Source organism: Orcinus orca, chromosome 18 (assembly GCF_937001465.1).
Source record: "Orcinus orca chromosome 18, mOrcOrc1.1, whole genome shotgun sequence".
NCBI lineage: Eukaryota > Metazoa > Chordata > Mammalia > Artiodactyla > Delphinidae > Orcinus > Orcinus orca.
Window position 1 is genome coordinate 69,484,590 of NC_064576.1, and position 19,381 is coordinate 69,503,970.

Here is a 19,381-nt window from a genome sequence, read left to right on the forward strand (position 1 = left end):
CATAAGGACATAAACAGGTTGAAAATAATGGAACAGAAAAAGTTTTGTCATGCAAACAATAGTTAAAACAAAACTGGTTATCAATTATCAGACAAAGTAGGCATGAAGTATTCATACAGCTAACAAATGATGTTTTATAATTATAAAAGTGTCACTTCATCATAAAGACATTAACAAACCTAAATTTTACTGAATAATGCAGCTTCTAAGTATATAAAATAGCTTCTCCTCCAATCATTTCTACTCTCTATCCTGCTTTCCTTTTCTAATCTCCATACTTTTCACAGTATGACATTATATATTACTTATTGTTTTCCTTAGTCCCCCACCTCTTTGTGGAGAATGTAAGCTCCACAAAGGCAGAGACTTATTCTATCCTGATCACACTATATCCTCTGTAACTAGCCTAGCACATAGTAGGTACTCAATAAATATTCACTGAACAAATTAATAAAACTGTCACTACAGTAACTTATTTTCTTAGTGTTTACTTTTAAAGTTTATATTATACATTTCTTTTCTTCAGTTATGCAACCTTTTAAATAATACTTAAGTCTCTGCCAGCCAAGATGTTACATGAGAAGTTTAAACAAGAAGTCTGAAAAATGTTACTAGGAAATATATTTCCTCTTTATGAAACAAAGCCTCCAAAATTAAAAATCACTAAAATGTGCCTTCCTCCATTTAGTAAACATATTTAAATATATATAGATAGATTCACATAAATAAAATAATACAGTTATATATTAGCTTTTATGTTTATTCAACTTCACAGAAAATCCAAAAGTGTGTCTGAAAATTGATTATCTATCTAAATACCAACTGTTCATTACGGTGACATAATACTATGTGGTAGGGGAGATATGCCTAAGTTAAACAAATTCTTAAATTCCTGACATTCTTTAAGTGGGCAAAAGGAAAATCAAAAATCAAACTTACAAGTTATAAGAAAATACAGAAAGTAATGTAACCTTTAATACCCGGAACAAGTTTTACAGCCACATTTGTAATTTACATATACAGTGGAGATCACTGAAAAAGCTTCCTGTTGCACTGCAGCAAGAAATTTTATTATAGTGTAGATTAAACAGATTTGCTACAGAGTGCAGCAAGACAACCTCACTGAAGAATCATAAGATCTTCATAATGGAACTTGTTACAGTGAGTTAAATATTTTCTTAACTTTTTTATACAGTATATATTTTCAAAATGAACATTATCACTGAAGAGTTTGCTAACCACTGTTAGCAATTAACGTTTTACACATACTTAATTTTACTTTAGTTACAGTATGTGGTTCTCCAAATGTTAGTACATGAAATGTTAAGTTTCAACATAATGAGATAATCCCCTAAGATGACTCAGGACATCAAAACTTTGATCATTATTGCACCTATTTTTTCTACAGAAAAATGGAAAATTTACATCATAATCCTCCCAAAAAGTGAACAGACAAGTTATAAAATCACAGACTCACTGTCATTGAACAAAATCTACAATGAACAATTTTTGTGAACTGATGTACAGAATTAAATGTGCAGTGAAATTTGGTTAAATATGATCATGCAAATAAAAATCCTCCACAATCATTTTTTCACTGTTTTATAAAATGGTCTTAAAGATATACTCCCATAAACATTTCCGGTGCAATTTAGTCAACGACAAAAATACAAAGCTATCCCTTATTCTTTATTTTATAGATTTAAAAACATGCCTTTGTACTGCTGAAATAGAAATAGCGTGTTTGGGAGAACTGAGCTAATGACACATTTAAAAACCAACTGTATCTTGGTCCAACATTAGCTGCCTTGATATACAGCAGCCTCCCATAATCACTGGTGTCAGTACTGTTGTAGATGAAGAATAGTTAAATATTGAGAGATCAAGACACAATTCAAAACTTTTTTTTAAAAAATAAAAGGCCGTTTCATAAACATGAAGAAATCTTCAAAAGAAAAATAATCACATCAATTGTGATATACACTGGAAAATAGTAAAATGTCACTTTCCAAAATAGTTTCTTTATTATATCCCCCATCTATTATAACCAACTTGGAAATATACCTTAAACATAATGGCATATTAAATGAAAATGCTCCATTATCCATTGTGATAAATTTAATAAGTTAGAATATGATTTTCTTTTCTGATGGTAACCATGAAAAAATGAAAGAACAGCACCTGAAATACTAAAATGAATTTAGGAAAGCATTACGTTGTAACCTATATGTTTTGGTTGAAAATACAGTTCATAAAACTGTATAAAGGATGCTGCCTTTGTTTCTATATTTTGTAGATTACAACAAAGAAAAAAGATATGCTCTAAACCCAAATATATTTCCACTTCTCCCAATCTGGACAAAGTGGAATTCCATTCGAAGTTCATAAGACTGTGAACCTACAGTAGCTCATATAGTTGGATATATCACTCCCACCCTGCCCCTCCCCCTCAGAAACAATTTTTGGCTCCAAAATAAAGTACAATAATAAACTCTTGATGAAAAACTATGTTATGGGGCAATCTATCATATACTATGGCTAAATACGAATTTACAGAAAAGAGCACATCCCATTTTCAGCACTTTTTTTCATAAACATGCAACTCACTATAAAATACAAAACACTTGCTTTCAAGAACAGCTTTATAAAGACACACTGCATCAATAAAATTTTTTTCTTTCTGATTAACTTTACACTGTTATGGAGAACTGAAACATTTCTAATGTGTATATATCAGATTTTATATTATAGTGTAATAATTTGCATTTTCTGAATATAATGTTCAAGAGGAAATATCTATACACAATAACATTCTAGACTATTAAAAACTAATTCAAACTGCAGAATTTTATTGATACAGTAGATTAATAAAAACTGAAAAGGGATGATAAAATGGGATAAAGAACTCAGTACATTATTTTTATAACACACTCTTTAAAATTATAATATTTTAAATCTCTCTCTTTTTAAAATTTTCCTTGCCATGAAAGGCCAGAAAATTCTGGGACCAATACTGAGGTGTAAAATAATCAAACGACTTCAGGACTATTCCACAGTTTGCGTGGCGTCCTCCCATCAGAGGCATTGTTCAGGTGTAATGGCAGACAATTTAGCACCTCTGAAGATTAAGGGTGCCCAGGAGTAAACACTAGGTAAGATACACAAGGGAAAGAGATCATTTTAACTCTCCAACAAATTGTGACATCAAGAAAATGACACCATTTGTTGAAAAAAAATTTTCACAGTAAAACTGCAGAGAATACAAATACAAACACTGACAGATTACTGCTTAAGATCTATCCTAACAAACTCTTTTCAAATCAATAGATCCAATAAACAGCTGGGTACTGTCAGTTTAAAGCCGCAGATAAAAGCTATACAAGCACTTTAGAAGTCAGAAACATTAAAAAAAAAAGAAGAAGAAAAAATATATTTACAAGTTTCTTCTTTATGTCTACATAGCCATCGCACATTAGACTTTTTCACAAGACTCCATAGTCAATGTTATACCGTGCGCATGGCTAAAGCATGTGACCACAAATACATGAGGTCATCAGAGTAAGGTCCAACTGTCCACTCTTCAGCAGTCCCACTTTGTGCATCAAAGGCTTTACTCAGCCTGAAGCTTGACAAAAAATTATTTTTTTCAAAGCTTTCACATAGAAAGTTATTAATGACATTTGTTCATCGCCTTTCTCTTTTAGAACTTCGCCGCCGTACCTTGAAAGAAATATCACCAGATGCTTAATTAAAATGGGTACATATTAATTAGACACAGCAGTAATTATTATTTTTTAACCAATCATTATTCTTACATGTTCTTGATTTTCTTTGCTTTTCTTTCCTCAAAACCTTTCTCCTATGTTAACTTCCTGCCTTGACATCACACATTTAGATGTACATAATACATGAATGCCCATAAACAGCCTTTCCCAGGATAGCAAAACAGAGAACTATTTTACTTTTCTATTTAATAATTTTAAAGAGAAATGAACAGAAGTCAATGCCAACAGCAAGAAAAACAATTGCAAATATCACCTTTTTACTTATGTTTCTGTAGTAAAAGAAAACATTTAATATTTATGAATTTAGGCTCACAGCTGTCTTTCTCAGAAAATAGCTATTGACTTTGGATCATAACAACTATCAAATACATATAAATAATCTGAAATTCAGACATATTACCACTTACTGGCAAGTACTAATGAAAGCATAAAACTTTAGTTCAAAAAAGATCAGTATTAACAAGAGGAATACAAATAGAACAGGATTTTAATTTAATTAATTTACAGTATAGTTTTTCTTTGATGAAGACATCAGTCACTATATACAACTCTTCAGCCTTATTTTTACACCCCCCTAAAACCCTTTACAAACAAGCCCAACTAGTTTGAGACCATAATTCAACATATTTATCTGTGGTCTTAATTCATTCACATAAATGCATCCTGATGCAGACAGAAGTGCTGATTATATTAAATAGAACAGAGGGGCAGGGATCAACCCTGGGACCTGATCAAAGAACACAGGTTTCTCAAACAAAGATGGCTGGCTGAGCTGACCCAAAGATTCAGCATTAATGTTAGGAAGATGACAGCTCTTACTTAAATGTGTTAATTATATTTCTTCCAAAGAGAAAAAAATCTGAGATGTAACCAGCAAAACCATTCATTTCTTTAAAAAAAAAGTATCTCAGGAAGCATCACATTCCTACCTCTGTAAAAGAAGTGTCTATTCCCAATTTTATGAATTCCAAAAGCTAATTTTAGTTAAAGACATGATTTTATTCTATACGACTAACTACTAGTAGCTAGTGGGAAACTCAAACAAATACTTACGAAACAAGAGTATATATAACAGATACAGGAAGAACTTAAATGCGTAAAGTGTTGACATCAGACTGCCACTTGTTCCTCTCTGCATTCAGTTTTAAACTGGGCATTTACACTTTCACTAGGCTACGTCTATTATTCTCACTTGGTTTCAGGTTTTCACAAAGGACATAGTCTCCACTATCTAAGCCGGCAGATGAAACACTATAAACTAATGAAGAAAAATATATAAATATTTAGAATTATTAAGTAACAGCAAGTGCTAAATGGACCTGACCAAATATTTACCAACTCTAAGTCTATATTCCATACTATTACACATGGCACTTTCATAAACACATACATTTACTGCAGAAACTTCTTCTTCCTCTGTTTCTTCCTGTGGATTATCATCGACAGGAGAGCTACCCTGAAACACATCTACTTCTTCACTTGAATCATTTTCTTTAGTAGCGGCTTGTTTGGAGCGTCCTACACGGCTAGAGTAAAACACATGTAAAATAAAATGAACATTCTGATCCTTAAGTGGTAGGTTACTTCATAACAGGAAATGCTTTAAATATTTCACAGGCTTTCATTTATTATCATTTTTATTCTCAATTACCTTGTAAGCCAAGAAATATTTTTCTTACATTCCGAACCCTAAACAAGCACTTAATCCTAGAATCTTACATATAAAAAGATCTACCAAATAACAAGTCAGTGTAACTGAGACCAATACCATAAAGGATTTTAAAACATAACCCAAAGTCTACTCTTCCTTTTACCTTTCCCAACTCAGTAAAAGGCTGAGTTGCTCAAAGCAGAAATTTTAAGAGTCTTTCATCATAGTCTACAACTCTTTATCTAGCCCTAAGATTCTACTTATAAAGAAATCTCAAATCCATTCACTTCTCTCCATCTTCATTGTTACTACATATTTCTAAACCATCCTCATCTCTTGCAAGTAATCTTCTCTCTACAAGTAATCTTTCAAAAATGTAAAAACAGCTGATGCCACGCCCCCTAGAGAGCCCCCTACGTACTGAGAGTAACTGCATAAACCTCCTTAATACAGTATATAAAGCGCTGCAGACAGGCCTTGCCTATCTGTCCATTCTCATCTCCTTCCACTCCCCAGTTCCCCACAACTACAACACAGCAATATCCTTGTCTTCCTTCAGCTCTCTGAATTTGCCAGGATTTTTCCCACTTCAGAACCTTCCAAAACAGTGTTCCCTCCACCTGAAATGTTCCTCTCCCTACTCTCTATCAGTCTAACTCCTACTACTCTCAAGGAACCAACTGGTCACTTTCCAAAGAGAAAAAAACTTCTCTCTACAAGTAATCTTTCAAAAATGTAAAAACAGCTGATGCCACGCCCCCTAGAGAGCCCCCTACGTACTGAGAGTAACTGCATAAACCTCCTTAATACAGTATATAAAGCGCTGCAGACAGGCCTTGCCTATCTGTCCATTCTCATCTCCTTCCACTCCCCAGTTCCCCACAACTACAACACAGCAATATCCTTGTCTTCCTTCAGCTCTCTGAATTTGCCAGGATTTTTCCCACTTCAGAACCTTCCAAAACAGTGTTCCCTCCACCTGAAATGTTCCTCTCCCTACTCTCTATCAGTCTAACTCCTACTACTCTCAAGGAACCAACTGGTCACTTTCCAAAGAGAAAAAAACTTCCCCAATTCCCCAGCCCTGTCCTTACATTCTCTTACAGCACCCTAACTTTATCCTTCAGGGCACATAGCACAATTTACTATTCCATATTTATGTGTGATTATTTAATGACTACATGCCCATTTAGACGGTAAGTCCTATAAGGGTAAGAATCGTGCCTGTTTCGTGCCACTATATTCCCTAGCACCTAGTACCCTCTGAAACAGGAGACACTCAAAAATATGTAATAGATGTCACCATTTAATTAAATGTATCTCTCTTGATAAATATTTGTTTTTTAATTAAGAACTTAGCCTATCATTTCTATAAGCAATCGAAAATAGATATTGTTTAATCCATACTCAAACCAATTACTCAAACGTACTTGATTCAGTTTTTCAGAATTAACAGAAGAAAATACAAGGAAAATAATACAATCTTTCTCAATTCCACTGAGGTCAGAACAAGAAAACAGACAAATCATAAACATATGTTATTACATTACCTCTAAAAAGGGGCTTCCCAGTGAAAGGAAGTTAGGTTGTTAAGACAGAATACAGAATTTCTTTCTGTATTGATTTTTTAACAGAAATGTTTGTTTGGTTTAGAACACTCATGTGAGGAACTTGTGTAATTTTAGGAGGTAACATGATAATCATCTAAGCCCTTAATTTTATGAGGCCCAAACAGAAACAAATTAAAGTTACAAGCATGAAAGATATTCACCCTGTTATATTCTTGTTATAAATTAACGACGGGAATTTAAGATGCCTTAAGAATATTTTTTTATCGAAAAAACAATGATTTTCCATGGTTGAATACAAACACATTTATGAAGCTGCCACAAAAATGTACTTACCTTTACTTTTTATCTGAGGGAAAAATTATATGGAAAAAGGCAGGAAGTACTGGCTAGACACTCAGGTAACTTTTCCTCTTCCTATGGAATACACAGGAACAGGAAAAACTTTGAAGGTAACTGAGTATTTAACCAAGGTCTGTTGGCAACTCTGAAAAGTCAAGCTATTCAAGTATGGGATTACTTTCAGAAAAACTGCAAAATTTCTAGTAGAAGACACGCTATTCTATTTCTACTTTGAGGAGAAAAAAGTGCCAATTTACAAATTACAACACTGATGCCCCTGTCACTTTAATAAGTTTGGACACAGATTTGTTACTGTAACTCTCCTATAAACATGTACATGTGTGAACATCCAAAACTATCTATAGATACAGATGTGTTAATGTGATTAGAAAACAAACAAAATCAAGACATCAAAAACTTGAGATCACCATGTGGTAATTTCTACAGATGTAATTTAAGAAAAATGATGCCTGTTACTTTCCGACATGGTTCAAAGAATCAAAGCAAAAGTGTAAAAGCTATTTTTTAAAGCTGTTGAGGAAAGACACGAAGAAAAATTGTAGCATGGAATGACAAGGTAACGTGGTCTATACTGTAATTATTTAAAAATACTTCATCATCTCTTCAGGTACCATAAAGTACGTATTGGAAATAATAAACTATTTGGTATTCATTTATAAAGTTTTGTCTAAAACCTGTAAAAATGTACAAATGTCACCAAAGGTTGACTGGGTATCAATCACCTAGGTAAGTTTACAAAAATGTTATGTTATCTAGTGTAATGGGGCTAAATATATGGGATTTAAATACAGCCCTATGTATATTTAGAAATTTATGAACCCCTGCAAAATAATTTGAAACTGGTTTGAAATTTAATATTATTTACAACTTACACATTTTTGGGGGGTTGTGATGGTGATGGCGTTTTTGATGGTCTTCCTCGTCCTTTCTGTGGTGTGGATTGTATGGATTCAACTGCACTAGTTTCAGGAGATTCTGCTCTGCTTTGGGGAAGACCCAAATGTGGATAGCATCAAATTATGATTTATAATATAGTAACCAAATGTATGCAGTTTAGAATTAAACATACTTACCTTTGTTGTGCTCTCCTTGAAGTTCGGTGCTGTTTACTTTTTGACTTCTGTTCTGTGTTTCCACTTTGTCTTTCTTCTTCTTCCTCTTCTTCTGCTGTTGAAGGTCCAGGTTTTTTTTTGCTTCCTTTTTTAGAAGTTTTCATTGTTGGCTCTTCTTTGGGTGTACCTCCACCAGGAGGTTTTGGTGGTCGGCCTCTTTTACCTTTTTTTGGTGGACTATTCTGTTCATCCTCATTTTCTAATATATCTTCTTTGAGCCTCTTTTCCTCAGGCCACTGCTGTTCGTCTGATTCTGAAGCCGTATGGCCTCTCTTCCTTCCACGCTGACTGCCTTTAGGTTTCTGTTCCTGTACCAACTTAGTCAGGTCATCCATCCCTAATTTCTCCTCTGAATCTGTTACAGGTGTTTTTTTCCGGCTTCTAGGTTTGTCCAATTCAGACTAGGAATAAAAGCCACAATTTCAAATATAAAACTTAGTATGCATTGTTAGTATATGTATTTTTAAGAATCAAAAAAAAAATTTGTTATCCACTTCAGTCATAAAAATGTACCTAAATAAGGTATAGAGTTCTGAAGTACATCAGAACGATAACTACTTACTTGCCTTTATTAATAATTTTCTAATTTAAAACACTATCTGGGGGTAAGAGGGTACGTTTTTATTCTTACTCAAGCTAGAGAGCCTCAAATGAAACCCCTCAAGATCAGTATTTGATTAGATTATAAATTTTTGGTGAAGAGCTATTTCATAAAAAAGAACATTCTAAATTGAATGCTTAAATAATGGACAACTATACTGAAGTATAATGGATCTGTTCTGATAGTCAATTTAAGTAATCCTAATTTTACCACACAATGTATAATAAGACATAAAATATCAACTATGTTATATATATATCATGCATACACATCATAAAAGAACTATTTTTATTTTATAAATGGAGGTTGCAAGATACAAAAGTTTAAACATATTCATCATTTATTAAAAATTCTGAAAACACTTCTGAATCAAAGATATCACTTCTTCCCAGATACAACTAACAAAAAAAATAACTTAAAAATCAGTGACTTTCAAATTTAAAATAAAATACCAGTCTACATTCACTGAATTTAAGCACTGACCAGCAGATGGAGACTGAAGAAATTCTTCAAAGAAACCAAGAATAGTGCATATGAATTTATAATGCTCTCCACAGGTATACACATGTACATAAGACACATAATATTTATAGTACTAAGTTAATTTCCAAAACGTCTGTTCCAGTTTACATTCGTAAAAAAACAGTGAAAAGAAAAATTATCTAATTACTTATAATTTTTTAATATGTTTAATTAGTCACTTGTGTTTCCTGCCTGTGAACTGCCTAATTATATCCTTGGTATTATGCCCTTTGTCCACCTGTTTATTAAAGTCTGAGTTTTAATCTAAATATTCTACACTTTTGTGTATATTTAAATTTTATTTCCTATTTGTTATGAACTGAATTGTGTCCCCACAAAATTCATATGCTGAAGTGCTATGATACTATACTACTTGGAGATGTGGCCTTTGGGAGGTAATTCAGTTGAGATAAGGTCACGAGGGTGGGGCCTTCATGATGGGATTAGTATCCTTATGAAAAGAGACACCAGAGAAATCTTGCTGTCTCTCTCTCCACCATGTTAAGAACACAGTAAGAAGGTGGCCGTCTGCAAACCAGGAATAGAGCTCCCACCAGGAACTGGATTGGCCCACACTTGATCCTGGACTTCCCAACATCCAGAAATGTGAGAAAATTAATTTGTGTTGTTTAAGCCTCCCAGTCTATGATATTTTATTATGGCAGACTGAGCAGACTAAGACATTATTGTATCTTGTTTTAGAATAGGATGCTGAGTTGAGGTTCTAAACTGTTTTTCCTACTTCCACTGCCAAACAGACATCTAATCAATTTCAAAATCACTTATTTGTAATGCTTCCTTTATTTTGCATTATTTTTCAAAAAATAATGTGGGCTTCCCTGGTGGCGCAGTGGTTGAGAGTCCGCCTGCTGGTGCAGGGGACACAGGTTCGTGCCCTGCTCTGGGAAGATCCCACATGCCGCGGAGCGGCTAGGCCTGTGAGCCATGGCCGCTGAGGCTGTGCGTCCGGAGCCTGTGCTCCGCAATCGGAGAGGCCATAACAGTGAGAGGCCCGCATGCCGCAAAAAAAAAAAAATAAATAATAATAATGGTTCTGGGCTAATGTAACAACAGTGCAATATTTTACTAATTATAGCTAAGTATGTTTGTGTTTGGTTGGGCTGATCTTATTACTCCTCTTTTTTGCATCCATTTTATTCTTCCACATGGACTTAAAATCACACTGGAATTTTACAATGATATCTTCATTTAGAAAGAACTGTCATCTTTTTAACTCATTTTTTCCATGAAGGAATATGGCATGTCTTCTCTCTCTTCTGTTTCTCAGTTTTGGTATTTTCTCCACATAGGTTCCCCCTACCTCTTTTTAAGGTTATGTTTAGATCCATCTATCTAATTTCGTTGTTGTAATGGCTAGTGTTGTAAAGTAAATCCCCTTTCCCCCAAGTGTACATCTGGTATAAAGTAAAATTACCAGAGTAAAATTATAGTTACATATATACATACATACGCCTACACTCTTAGTTTTTCAACTGCTTCCCTTATTTTTTTTAAGAGTACAAAAATAAAAATAAATTTGTCTCTTCTTTTTCATTGTCATACTTCTGGTTCCTATTTAATAATGTCTTTCAGAACTGGTCAAATATTCTAGAACAATTTTAAACAACAGGTTGTTTTGTTCCTGAGTTTTAATAAGAATGTTTCAAGTATTTTGCCTTTAAGAATAATAATTTTGACTAAATCACTGACTACTGATTTAAACAGATAAAACTTTTAGCATGTTAATGAAGTATCCTTCTAGTATTAATTTACAAAGAGTTCATATTTGTCAAGAATGAATTCTAAATTTTATTTGTGTCTGCTTGGCATGATCTGAGATTATCTTGTTAGTATTTTTATTTGGGATGTTGATTTGCTTTTTATTCTTTTTAGCGTTTAAATTATCCTTGAAATCTAGGGGAAAATAAAGCCCTATAAATAATTGGTTTTAATTTGTTAGTATTTATCTAGAGTTTTGTACATAAATTAAAAATTACCTGTCATTACTTAGAGATGGGAAGAGAAACATTAAAACTAAACCCTCCAATTTTCAATGCTACAACTCATTCTGACATCCAAAGATCTGAAAAAGTGGCTGAATTCATTTATGCTCTGGAAAAGGTTGTTGGCAAACCCGAAATTCAATGTCTGTTTTCTTGAGAATATCATAAAATAATCTAAACTTCCTAAAGCACTACATTCTCTAATTTTTCATTTTGTACCGTATTGTTTTCAGAACAGAGGGGGTATAAAATTGAGGTTAGAAGCAGGAAATGGAGAAAATATGTTATTTGTAAAGCTAAATATTACAATACAAATGTATATGAAGAATAATTCCTTTGCAGTGAAATTTCAATGTGAAGCTCGTAGTATTTAAAAAAGACGATACTCTTTCACCATAATCTATTGGTCTTTAAATTGAACTTCTGTCTCATAATGCTCACCTCTTTGAGAATATTTCAGTTGAAATGAGCTTATTAATAAGGTTCTTCTGAAAATGGATGCAATGTTACACAAAAGACCGCCAAAGGCCTTCATTAATTATATAAATAAATCTTAAAACTCAGAAATTCAAAACTGTTCTATAAAAAATAGACTTCAGGGCTTCCCTGGTGGCCCAGTGGTTGAGAGTCCACCTGCCGATGCGGGGGACGCGGGTTCGTGTCCCGGTCCGGGAGTATCCCGCATGCCGTGAAGTGGCTTGGCTCGTGAGCCATGGCCACTGAGCCTGCGTGTCCGGAGCCTGTGCTCCGCAACAGGAGAGGCCGTGGCGGTGAGAGGCCCGCGTACAGCAAAAAAAAAAAAAAAAAGACTTCGTTCTGCATTGCTCCAAAAGGTAGAACTAGATATGGAATTTATAGGCTAGCAAAATATTAACCATGCTTCCTAATTAAGGGGGTAGTGGGGAGGGAAAGGAGGCAGTATATGTGGGTATGGGTAGCCTAGTTGAGGTTTCCAACAAATGAGAGAAATTATAAGCTCTCCACTTAAGGCATTTTCAAGCACCAACTCTCATAAATGATAATGAAGAAATTTCTGCACTAAGTGAGAAGCAGGACTAGAAGACATAAATACCTTTTCCAACTCAAAGATTCTTCCATAAATCAGGATAACAGGATTCCTTTCTGGCTAAGCAATCAATTTTTAATTCTGTTTGGGTGAAAATTTTAAACAGCCAATAAAAATCCGAATTTATAGTATAGTTAGGATTTAGTAAGAATTTTAGAATTTTAATTTTTTTAAGTGGAAAGAGAATCTGCTAAAATAAATTACTGGAGAAATCTGAAAAAAACTGAAAATAATTTAAACTTCTTGGGATATGTAAGCTTGGGCCAGTGGAAGACAGGAGTGCAAGTTCTATGTCAGAGAAAGAAAATGTTTTTATTAATAACCTTTTGCCTCTATTAATCAAGTAGATTAAAACATTAACTTTCATTATTATGATAATCATTAATCAAAAATATTAATCTTTATAACAAAACAGCAGCAACAACCATTCATTTGGGCTAATTCATTTATTCTGATAAACCTTACCAGCTAAGTATCCACACTTCACTGATAAAGGAACTCATTCAGGGAACCTAATGGGTTATTCAAGAAATGTTTAGAGCGAACCTCGAAAGTCAAAATATGCTCAATTATTAATGCCATCAGGTTGTGTTGCAATACACAACTGTATTCTGTATCTTTACTAAAAGTACCAAATTTGTCTTCAAATGACATTTATAAATTATGCCTATCACACACACATCAACATCATTGCTATTAAGATTTTAAAACTAAACAAGGACTTTATGAAAACAGTAGCATTTCCTACATTTACTAGAAACTTACTTAGTAATTAAAGGCTCAAGAAATCAACTAAAATGAAGGAAACTTTAAGGACCCTCATTCTAGCCTCCTTCTCTAAGGCTAAGCCTAAATTTACTGTGTTTAAAAAAAAACACAAAAGCCAAGCAGTTCTGAGTATGGAACTGGCATGTTTGATTCCAAAGCTCTAAAGAATAAAGATTGCTTACTAGAACGACAAGAAACACAAGAAGTTCAATATACTTAAATTACATGGTAGAGGATAATTATGAACTCAAATTTGTGAGTAAAATCAGATGTCAAACTTGAGAGTAAAATTAACTGGTTTCAGTGTAAAAATGATTATTTACATAGTAAAAATAATAATTATTGTACTTATTATAAAATCAAACCAAATATCTCACCCTTACAAGATCAGAGTCGTCTCTCTTGTCACTTTTTTTCCCCGGCAAAGGTGAAGACATTGTGTAATCTTCATTTTCACTGTGATCCATTTCAGAGCTATCAAGCCTTTTAATATAGACATTTGTAATTGTTATTACAATCAAATAACCTTAAAAGTTTTTCCTTTTCCCTAGTGTAGCTTTATAACTTTATGAGGAAAAGTTTCATTCTTTTCAAAAAGTATCCGTTTTAGTATATTTAACACCATTTGGCTATTTTCCATCATCTTCCCTTTTCATCCCTTCCCCAGATTACTATTAGCTGACTCCAAAGTGGCATTTCCTACCTCAATTCTAGTGCCTCTATTCTCCACCAATAATCTGGGCAATCTTTTAAAAGCACAAATTAGACCACTAGACTCCAGAACATCTTCCAGTTTTACTTAAAATCAAACCCAAATTCCTTACATTACCCACAAAGTCCAAACATAATCTGGGTACCTCACACCTCATCCCTGACCATTATTCTCTCATTCCTACTCTCCAACCAAATTGATCTCTCAAACACACCTAGCTCATTCCCTTAGAAAGAATCTTAGTGAACCGATGGGATTTGGAGAAAAAAAGCAACAAAGGCTGAAAGAAAGTTTAACCAAAAGTAAAGTAGGGAAACTACGAGTCATTTGTTGTGAAAAACAATGGGAGATGAGGACTGGGTAAAACTATATATTGGTCTTGAAAACAAACAAGGGAAGCCAATTAAGATTTCCAAGCAATGGAATAACCTGAAAACATAGCATTTAAAAAAGATTATCTAGCAGTGACATGATATACAATACATAGACAGAGGAATAAGAAAGGGAAATAGCCAAATACTACAGTAATTAAAGAAAGGGAATGAATATGATGATAGCAGAAAAGAGAAGTATTAAATAAACATTCTAGAGAAAAATAACTGGCAAAACTTATTAGCACAGGGGAAAAATCAAAGACAATTTTGAGGCTCTTAGCCTAGATGGGTGAATTAGATCATCTTTGATTATAACCAGGAATTCAAGGAGAAAAGCCAGTAATTTAGGAAATGAGTTGCTGGAAATGTTTTTGGTCATGTTAAATATGAGGCCATCCAGTAGAAAAATGTCTAAATGACATAGGTAAAGAACGGTCACTTAGGTATCAGCCACTAATATGCATTAAAACAGGAATCTAGAAAAAACAAGAACTTTAGATGTAATTTTTGTTTTAATTCGATTATACTATATATCATTTACTAATTTATTCATTACAAGGAAACTGATAAGACATTTTAGAATGTCTCCTCCCTTCTTTACTGATTGGTTATGAATAGTGCAAAAGACAACATAATCTTTCATAATAACTTAGCAAAATGAATAAATGGTGGCAGTTTAGCCTTGTACGAGGCTCTGCTGCTGACAAATGGTATGCTAAGCCCCATGCTAAAACCAGTTAAAGTGTGATTTTCCTTTTTTCTTTCTTAAGAAGAAAAAAAAAATCTCCTGCAAAGCATAATTCAAAAGTACGTTTTTAAAATATTTTTTAAACAAAGAAGTTTATATACGTACATGGTAAAAGAAATTCAAACCATATCAGAATATAAAATCATCTCCCTCCTACACTAGATTATTGTAAACACTATTAAGACGTTGTGTACTGTTCCCCAAATTTCCTATGCATATACAAGCACATGAAAATACAAACCCTTCTTAAAAACTCAAAAATACTTTACACTGTTCTATTCTTTCCCTTTTTCACTCAATAATATATTGTGGAAACTCTTCATATGAGCTCATACCTCATCATTTTTTAATGACTATGTATTCCATTGTATGGATGAACTAGACATTTAGTTTGGAAACTAGCTTATGTCTACCAACAACAACAAGCTAAAATATGAAAGGCTAAGATGGAGTACCTACCTAAATGAGTAAGCAAATACATTTAACTTATAAATGGCTACCAGTGTTAAAATAGGAATGTTCAGCTATGCACTGATTTTCATTTACTGACATTAAATGTAAATGATGTTATTTTAGGTCTCATAGCCTTGATGGAGTCCTTAAATGTTAAGTATGGTATTTCTTATGTACTTACCTTCCTTTTATTCTTCCAGGAGAGCTTGGATTTGAGCTGCTGCTTGCATTGCTTACAGTTTCCATTCGTGATGACTTTGTCTGAGATTGTTTGCCTGCTGATGAAAGCGGCTTATTAACAGCTCCTAGAACATTGGTTGTTTTAGGCTGAAATGAAAAATGCATATCTTTCTATTTGATTAAAACCAAAAGAAGTTTAGATGTAAAGAAACATAAATAGTACCTGTCAAAGTATTTACATATACAAATCATGAAAAACTTGCCTATCCTTAAGCAAAATAAGAATAAGAATTATAAACTGAATATCACTGAACAAAGACTATATAAACAGAATAATAGTTAAGTTTCTTAGTTACCTGCAGTAAAAGGCTTACATAGGAAGTGAGAGCACATAAAATGTATAGTCAAAAATGAAAACTGATAATTAGACTCTTGCTAGGGAAGGACATAAGAGGATGTCTTTTTACTTTCATATTTTTATCTTAATATTACAAGATAAGATATTTGAAAGAACGTCTCCAGGGTTTTATCATAAGCTAAAAAACAAGTTCTATATCTCAGCTTCCATCTATATAGTAAATATAACTATTTCTTACTAGTAAATAGAAGATAATACTTTTGATATATCAATTTTTAAAGAAATACTAAATAACATAATTATGCCAACAGTCACACTAAAATAAACTACCACATAAAAATTAAAACAATTTTCAAAACATACTTTTCCAGGAGTGAAAAACGATTTCATTTCTGGAGGCAGATAATTTTTGGTGTTACTGAAGTTCTACAAACAAGGGAAAAAAAATAATAGTCAATGACTACTGAAGTACTATATCTAGGAGGTGATTCAAAAGCCAACAAAGCATAGAGCAGCTTTTGTTTTAAAGTACATTATAAAATACGTATTTGTTTAAACTAAACAGTCAGTTGAAACACAAAATTTTAGTCACTGATTTTAAATGCTGTAATAAGCTTAAACTAACCTCGTACTAATTCTAGTACTAACACAACATATTTGAGCTCTAACATGCTAGAGCTCTAAGAGCTCATCAGCAAATACATGCTTATGTAATAATACTCTCCAGGGAAGAGACTTCGTATACTCCTATTATCTTAATCACAAAAAGGTGAATGCTTAAAAGCAGACAGTCCCTTTTATTGGGTGAACTTACAGGACTGTTCTGATCTCTGTAAACTGGGTAAGACGTTAACCGGTATTTTGCTTTAAAAAATAAGAAAAAGGTAGTGGCTGTTTCCTCTCAGTTACTTTAACAGGCTTAGATGCACTATAAAACTCCAAGAGAGATTCTAAAAAACACCTTTTTTAGTATCATACAATATTTGAGTTTTCTGAGAGTGGTTTGGGAACATCCCTGTAGTGTTCCCAGGGTCTTGGGCCTGTTTAGTGTCAGTTCTCTGCTTGTTTCTTCATACCAGTTAGAAATCTCAAGGGCTTATCAGACTATCCCTATCAGCATTCTCCTTCCCATTTTGGATCAATGGCCATTATCTCATAGATTTACAAGCTTTGATCATTTTTGCCTGTGCTCTTAGACTAGCATAAAACTTGGAATACAAACTCTAGATCATCCTAACTCATCTCGGAACTTATTTGTGTCCTCCAGTTTGGCCCATATTCTGGTCTTGAACCACATTGTTAAGACTCACGGCAACCTTTTCATGACATTAGTAGTGTGTCACTTCTTGATACTGATTCTTCGTGATCTTCCCACAACCTAGTGCTGAGAATACATTTTATTTCAACTTATACAAACAAATCCTAAAATAGCTACCTTGTCAGGTTGGGTGAAAAAACGAGCTGGTAGTACTGGGTCTTTAGGAGATTCCAAACTATATGTGGTGCTTTTTGACATAATGATATTCATGGCAACATCACACACAGTATACAGTTTCTGCAATGGTATTAAAAGAAAATTAGGTACTTAAATCAGTATCCTAGACTCTGAGAATTAGTTGTAACTCTAGAACATGCATTTAGTATGCAGTTTTCAGGACAATAGTGTAAGTTAAAAGACTTACTCTATTATTTTCGTTAGTTTACTAGTAACAGCATTACTACTAATTCTATATTAATTCTATGTTAGTAAGTCTAATGACTACTAATATGAATACTACTAACTATTTATTATACTACTAACAGAAAAGACTGATGTTGTCTACAGAAGTTTCATACCCTATACTCAAATGCTTGAAATCAACATGGAATCATAACTATTTACAAAGAATTACATACTTCATTCATTTTTGCATCATCTGGTCCTTGAGCATCTTTTGTTTGTTTAATATTTTCTACCATCTTTCTGATAAATGCATGACTGTTATTTTCATTTTTAGCCATTAATATTTCCAGAACAAACCAAAGACACCTAAAAAATACCAAGAAAAAAAGAAAAAATTCACCGTTAAATACAGATATAATTCTAAATATAAATGTAATGAACTCCAGGAGCAGGAAAAATTAAAAAGAAACAGCTGTAAATCAATAGAGAAAAAAAATATGTCACATACATATCACAACGTATCGGCAATGTACGTGCGAGGTCGTAATACCCCTTCTCAAAGTCTCACTAACTTTCTTAGGGAGGCAGGTTAAAAAGAAACAGAAATGGTGGAAAGAATGAAGTGATCTTAATCCCTGGCTATGACAGGAAGGGAAGACTGCCTAAAGGAATAACTGGGCCATAGATAAAGTGAAGTCTCAAATATTCAAGACTGACTGTAGTCCTGAATGGAAGTCTTCAAGAAAATCTAACCACCTTACTCAATAGTAAGAATCTTCATCAATAAATCTGAGGAAAAAGTCATGGCTGACAACTCTGTATACTGTTTTTGCTTAAAGAAAGAAAAAAATAAAAGAAAGTGTCAGTACCTCAGTTTTAAAGTTAACTACATTAAATTTTACTCAAGAAAAAACTGAAAGTGCTTTGTCTCTGTGTTATGTAGACAGAATGGGACAGAGGGATAGTACAGAGGAGAAAATGGGAGAAGAGAGAAATGTGAAACAAGGTATCATTCTAGAAGGGAAAAAAGTAACCTTTGAGACCTCAGGCACAGGATAAGTTCTTCTGGTGTGGCTCTCTGCTGCAATGGAGATCACTCATGGCTGTACTAGGGCAATTTACAAATACCGCCCAAAATGTTTAGTAAATTCCAAAGAATATTTTATCTATTTCAAAAACTAATGTGTTCCGATAAGGAGGAGTGGCTAAAAGTTGTCATTAGTTATATAATCACTCTAACACAGAATTCATTTTGGGAAAACTAATTGCTTATTTTTTAAAAATAGAAACTGTGGCAAAAAGAGGGTAAAATCGTTTTCTCTTGTCATGAGAAAGTTATCAATAATTTAATTTTATTCTCTTGAAGCATCTCAAATATTTAACTATAAAATATTTCTATGAATCAAGAAACCAAGAGTTATTTTCCTTTAATAAGAAGCTAAAGGCATGAGAAA

General features: G+C 33.3%; 1 protein-coding gene across 7 annotated transcripts in view; it reads right to left on the reverse strand.

The window, feature by feature from the left end:
* Positions 1-953: 953 nt before the first annotated feature.
* The window catches only part of PDS5B (PDS5 cohesin associated factor B), a 197,241-nt gene continuing 178,813 nt past the window's right edge, over positions 954-19,381 (reverse strand). For 2 of the 7 annotated variants that reach the window (XM_033410138.2, XM_033410142.2), the window contains 9 exons: positions 18,161-18,293; positions 17,700-17,819; positions 16,628-16,690; positions 15,908-16,053; positions 13,817-13,922; positions 8,441-8,880; positions 8,240-8,350; positions 5,176-5,311; positions 954-3,720 (listed from right to left, as the gene is read on the reverse strand). In XM_033410138.2, the coding sequence (XP_033266029.1) occupies positions 3,685-3,720; positions 5,176-5,311; positions 8,240-8,350; positions 8,441-8,880; positions 13,817-13,922; positions 15,908-16,053; positions 16,628-16,690; positions 17,700-17,819; positions 18,161-18,293 (1,291 nt within the window). In that variant the 3' untranslated portion in view covers positions 954-3,684. Of the gene's footprint in view, positions 3,721-5,175; positions 5,312-8,239; positions 8,351-8,440; positions 8,881-12,677; positions 12,753-13,816; positions 13,923-15,907; positions 16,054-16,627; positions 16,691-17,699; positions 17,820-18,160; positions 18,294-19,381 lie in introns of those variants that run through there. The other 5 variants (XM_004282205.3, XM_004282206.4, XM_033410139.2 and 2 more) reach the window with 5 other exon arrangements.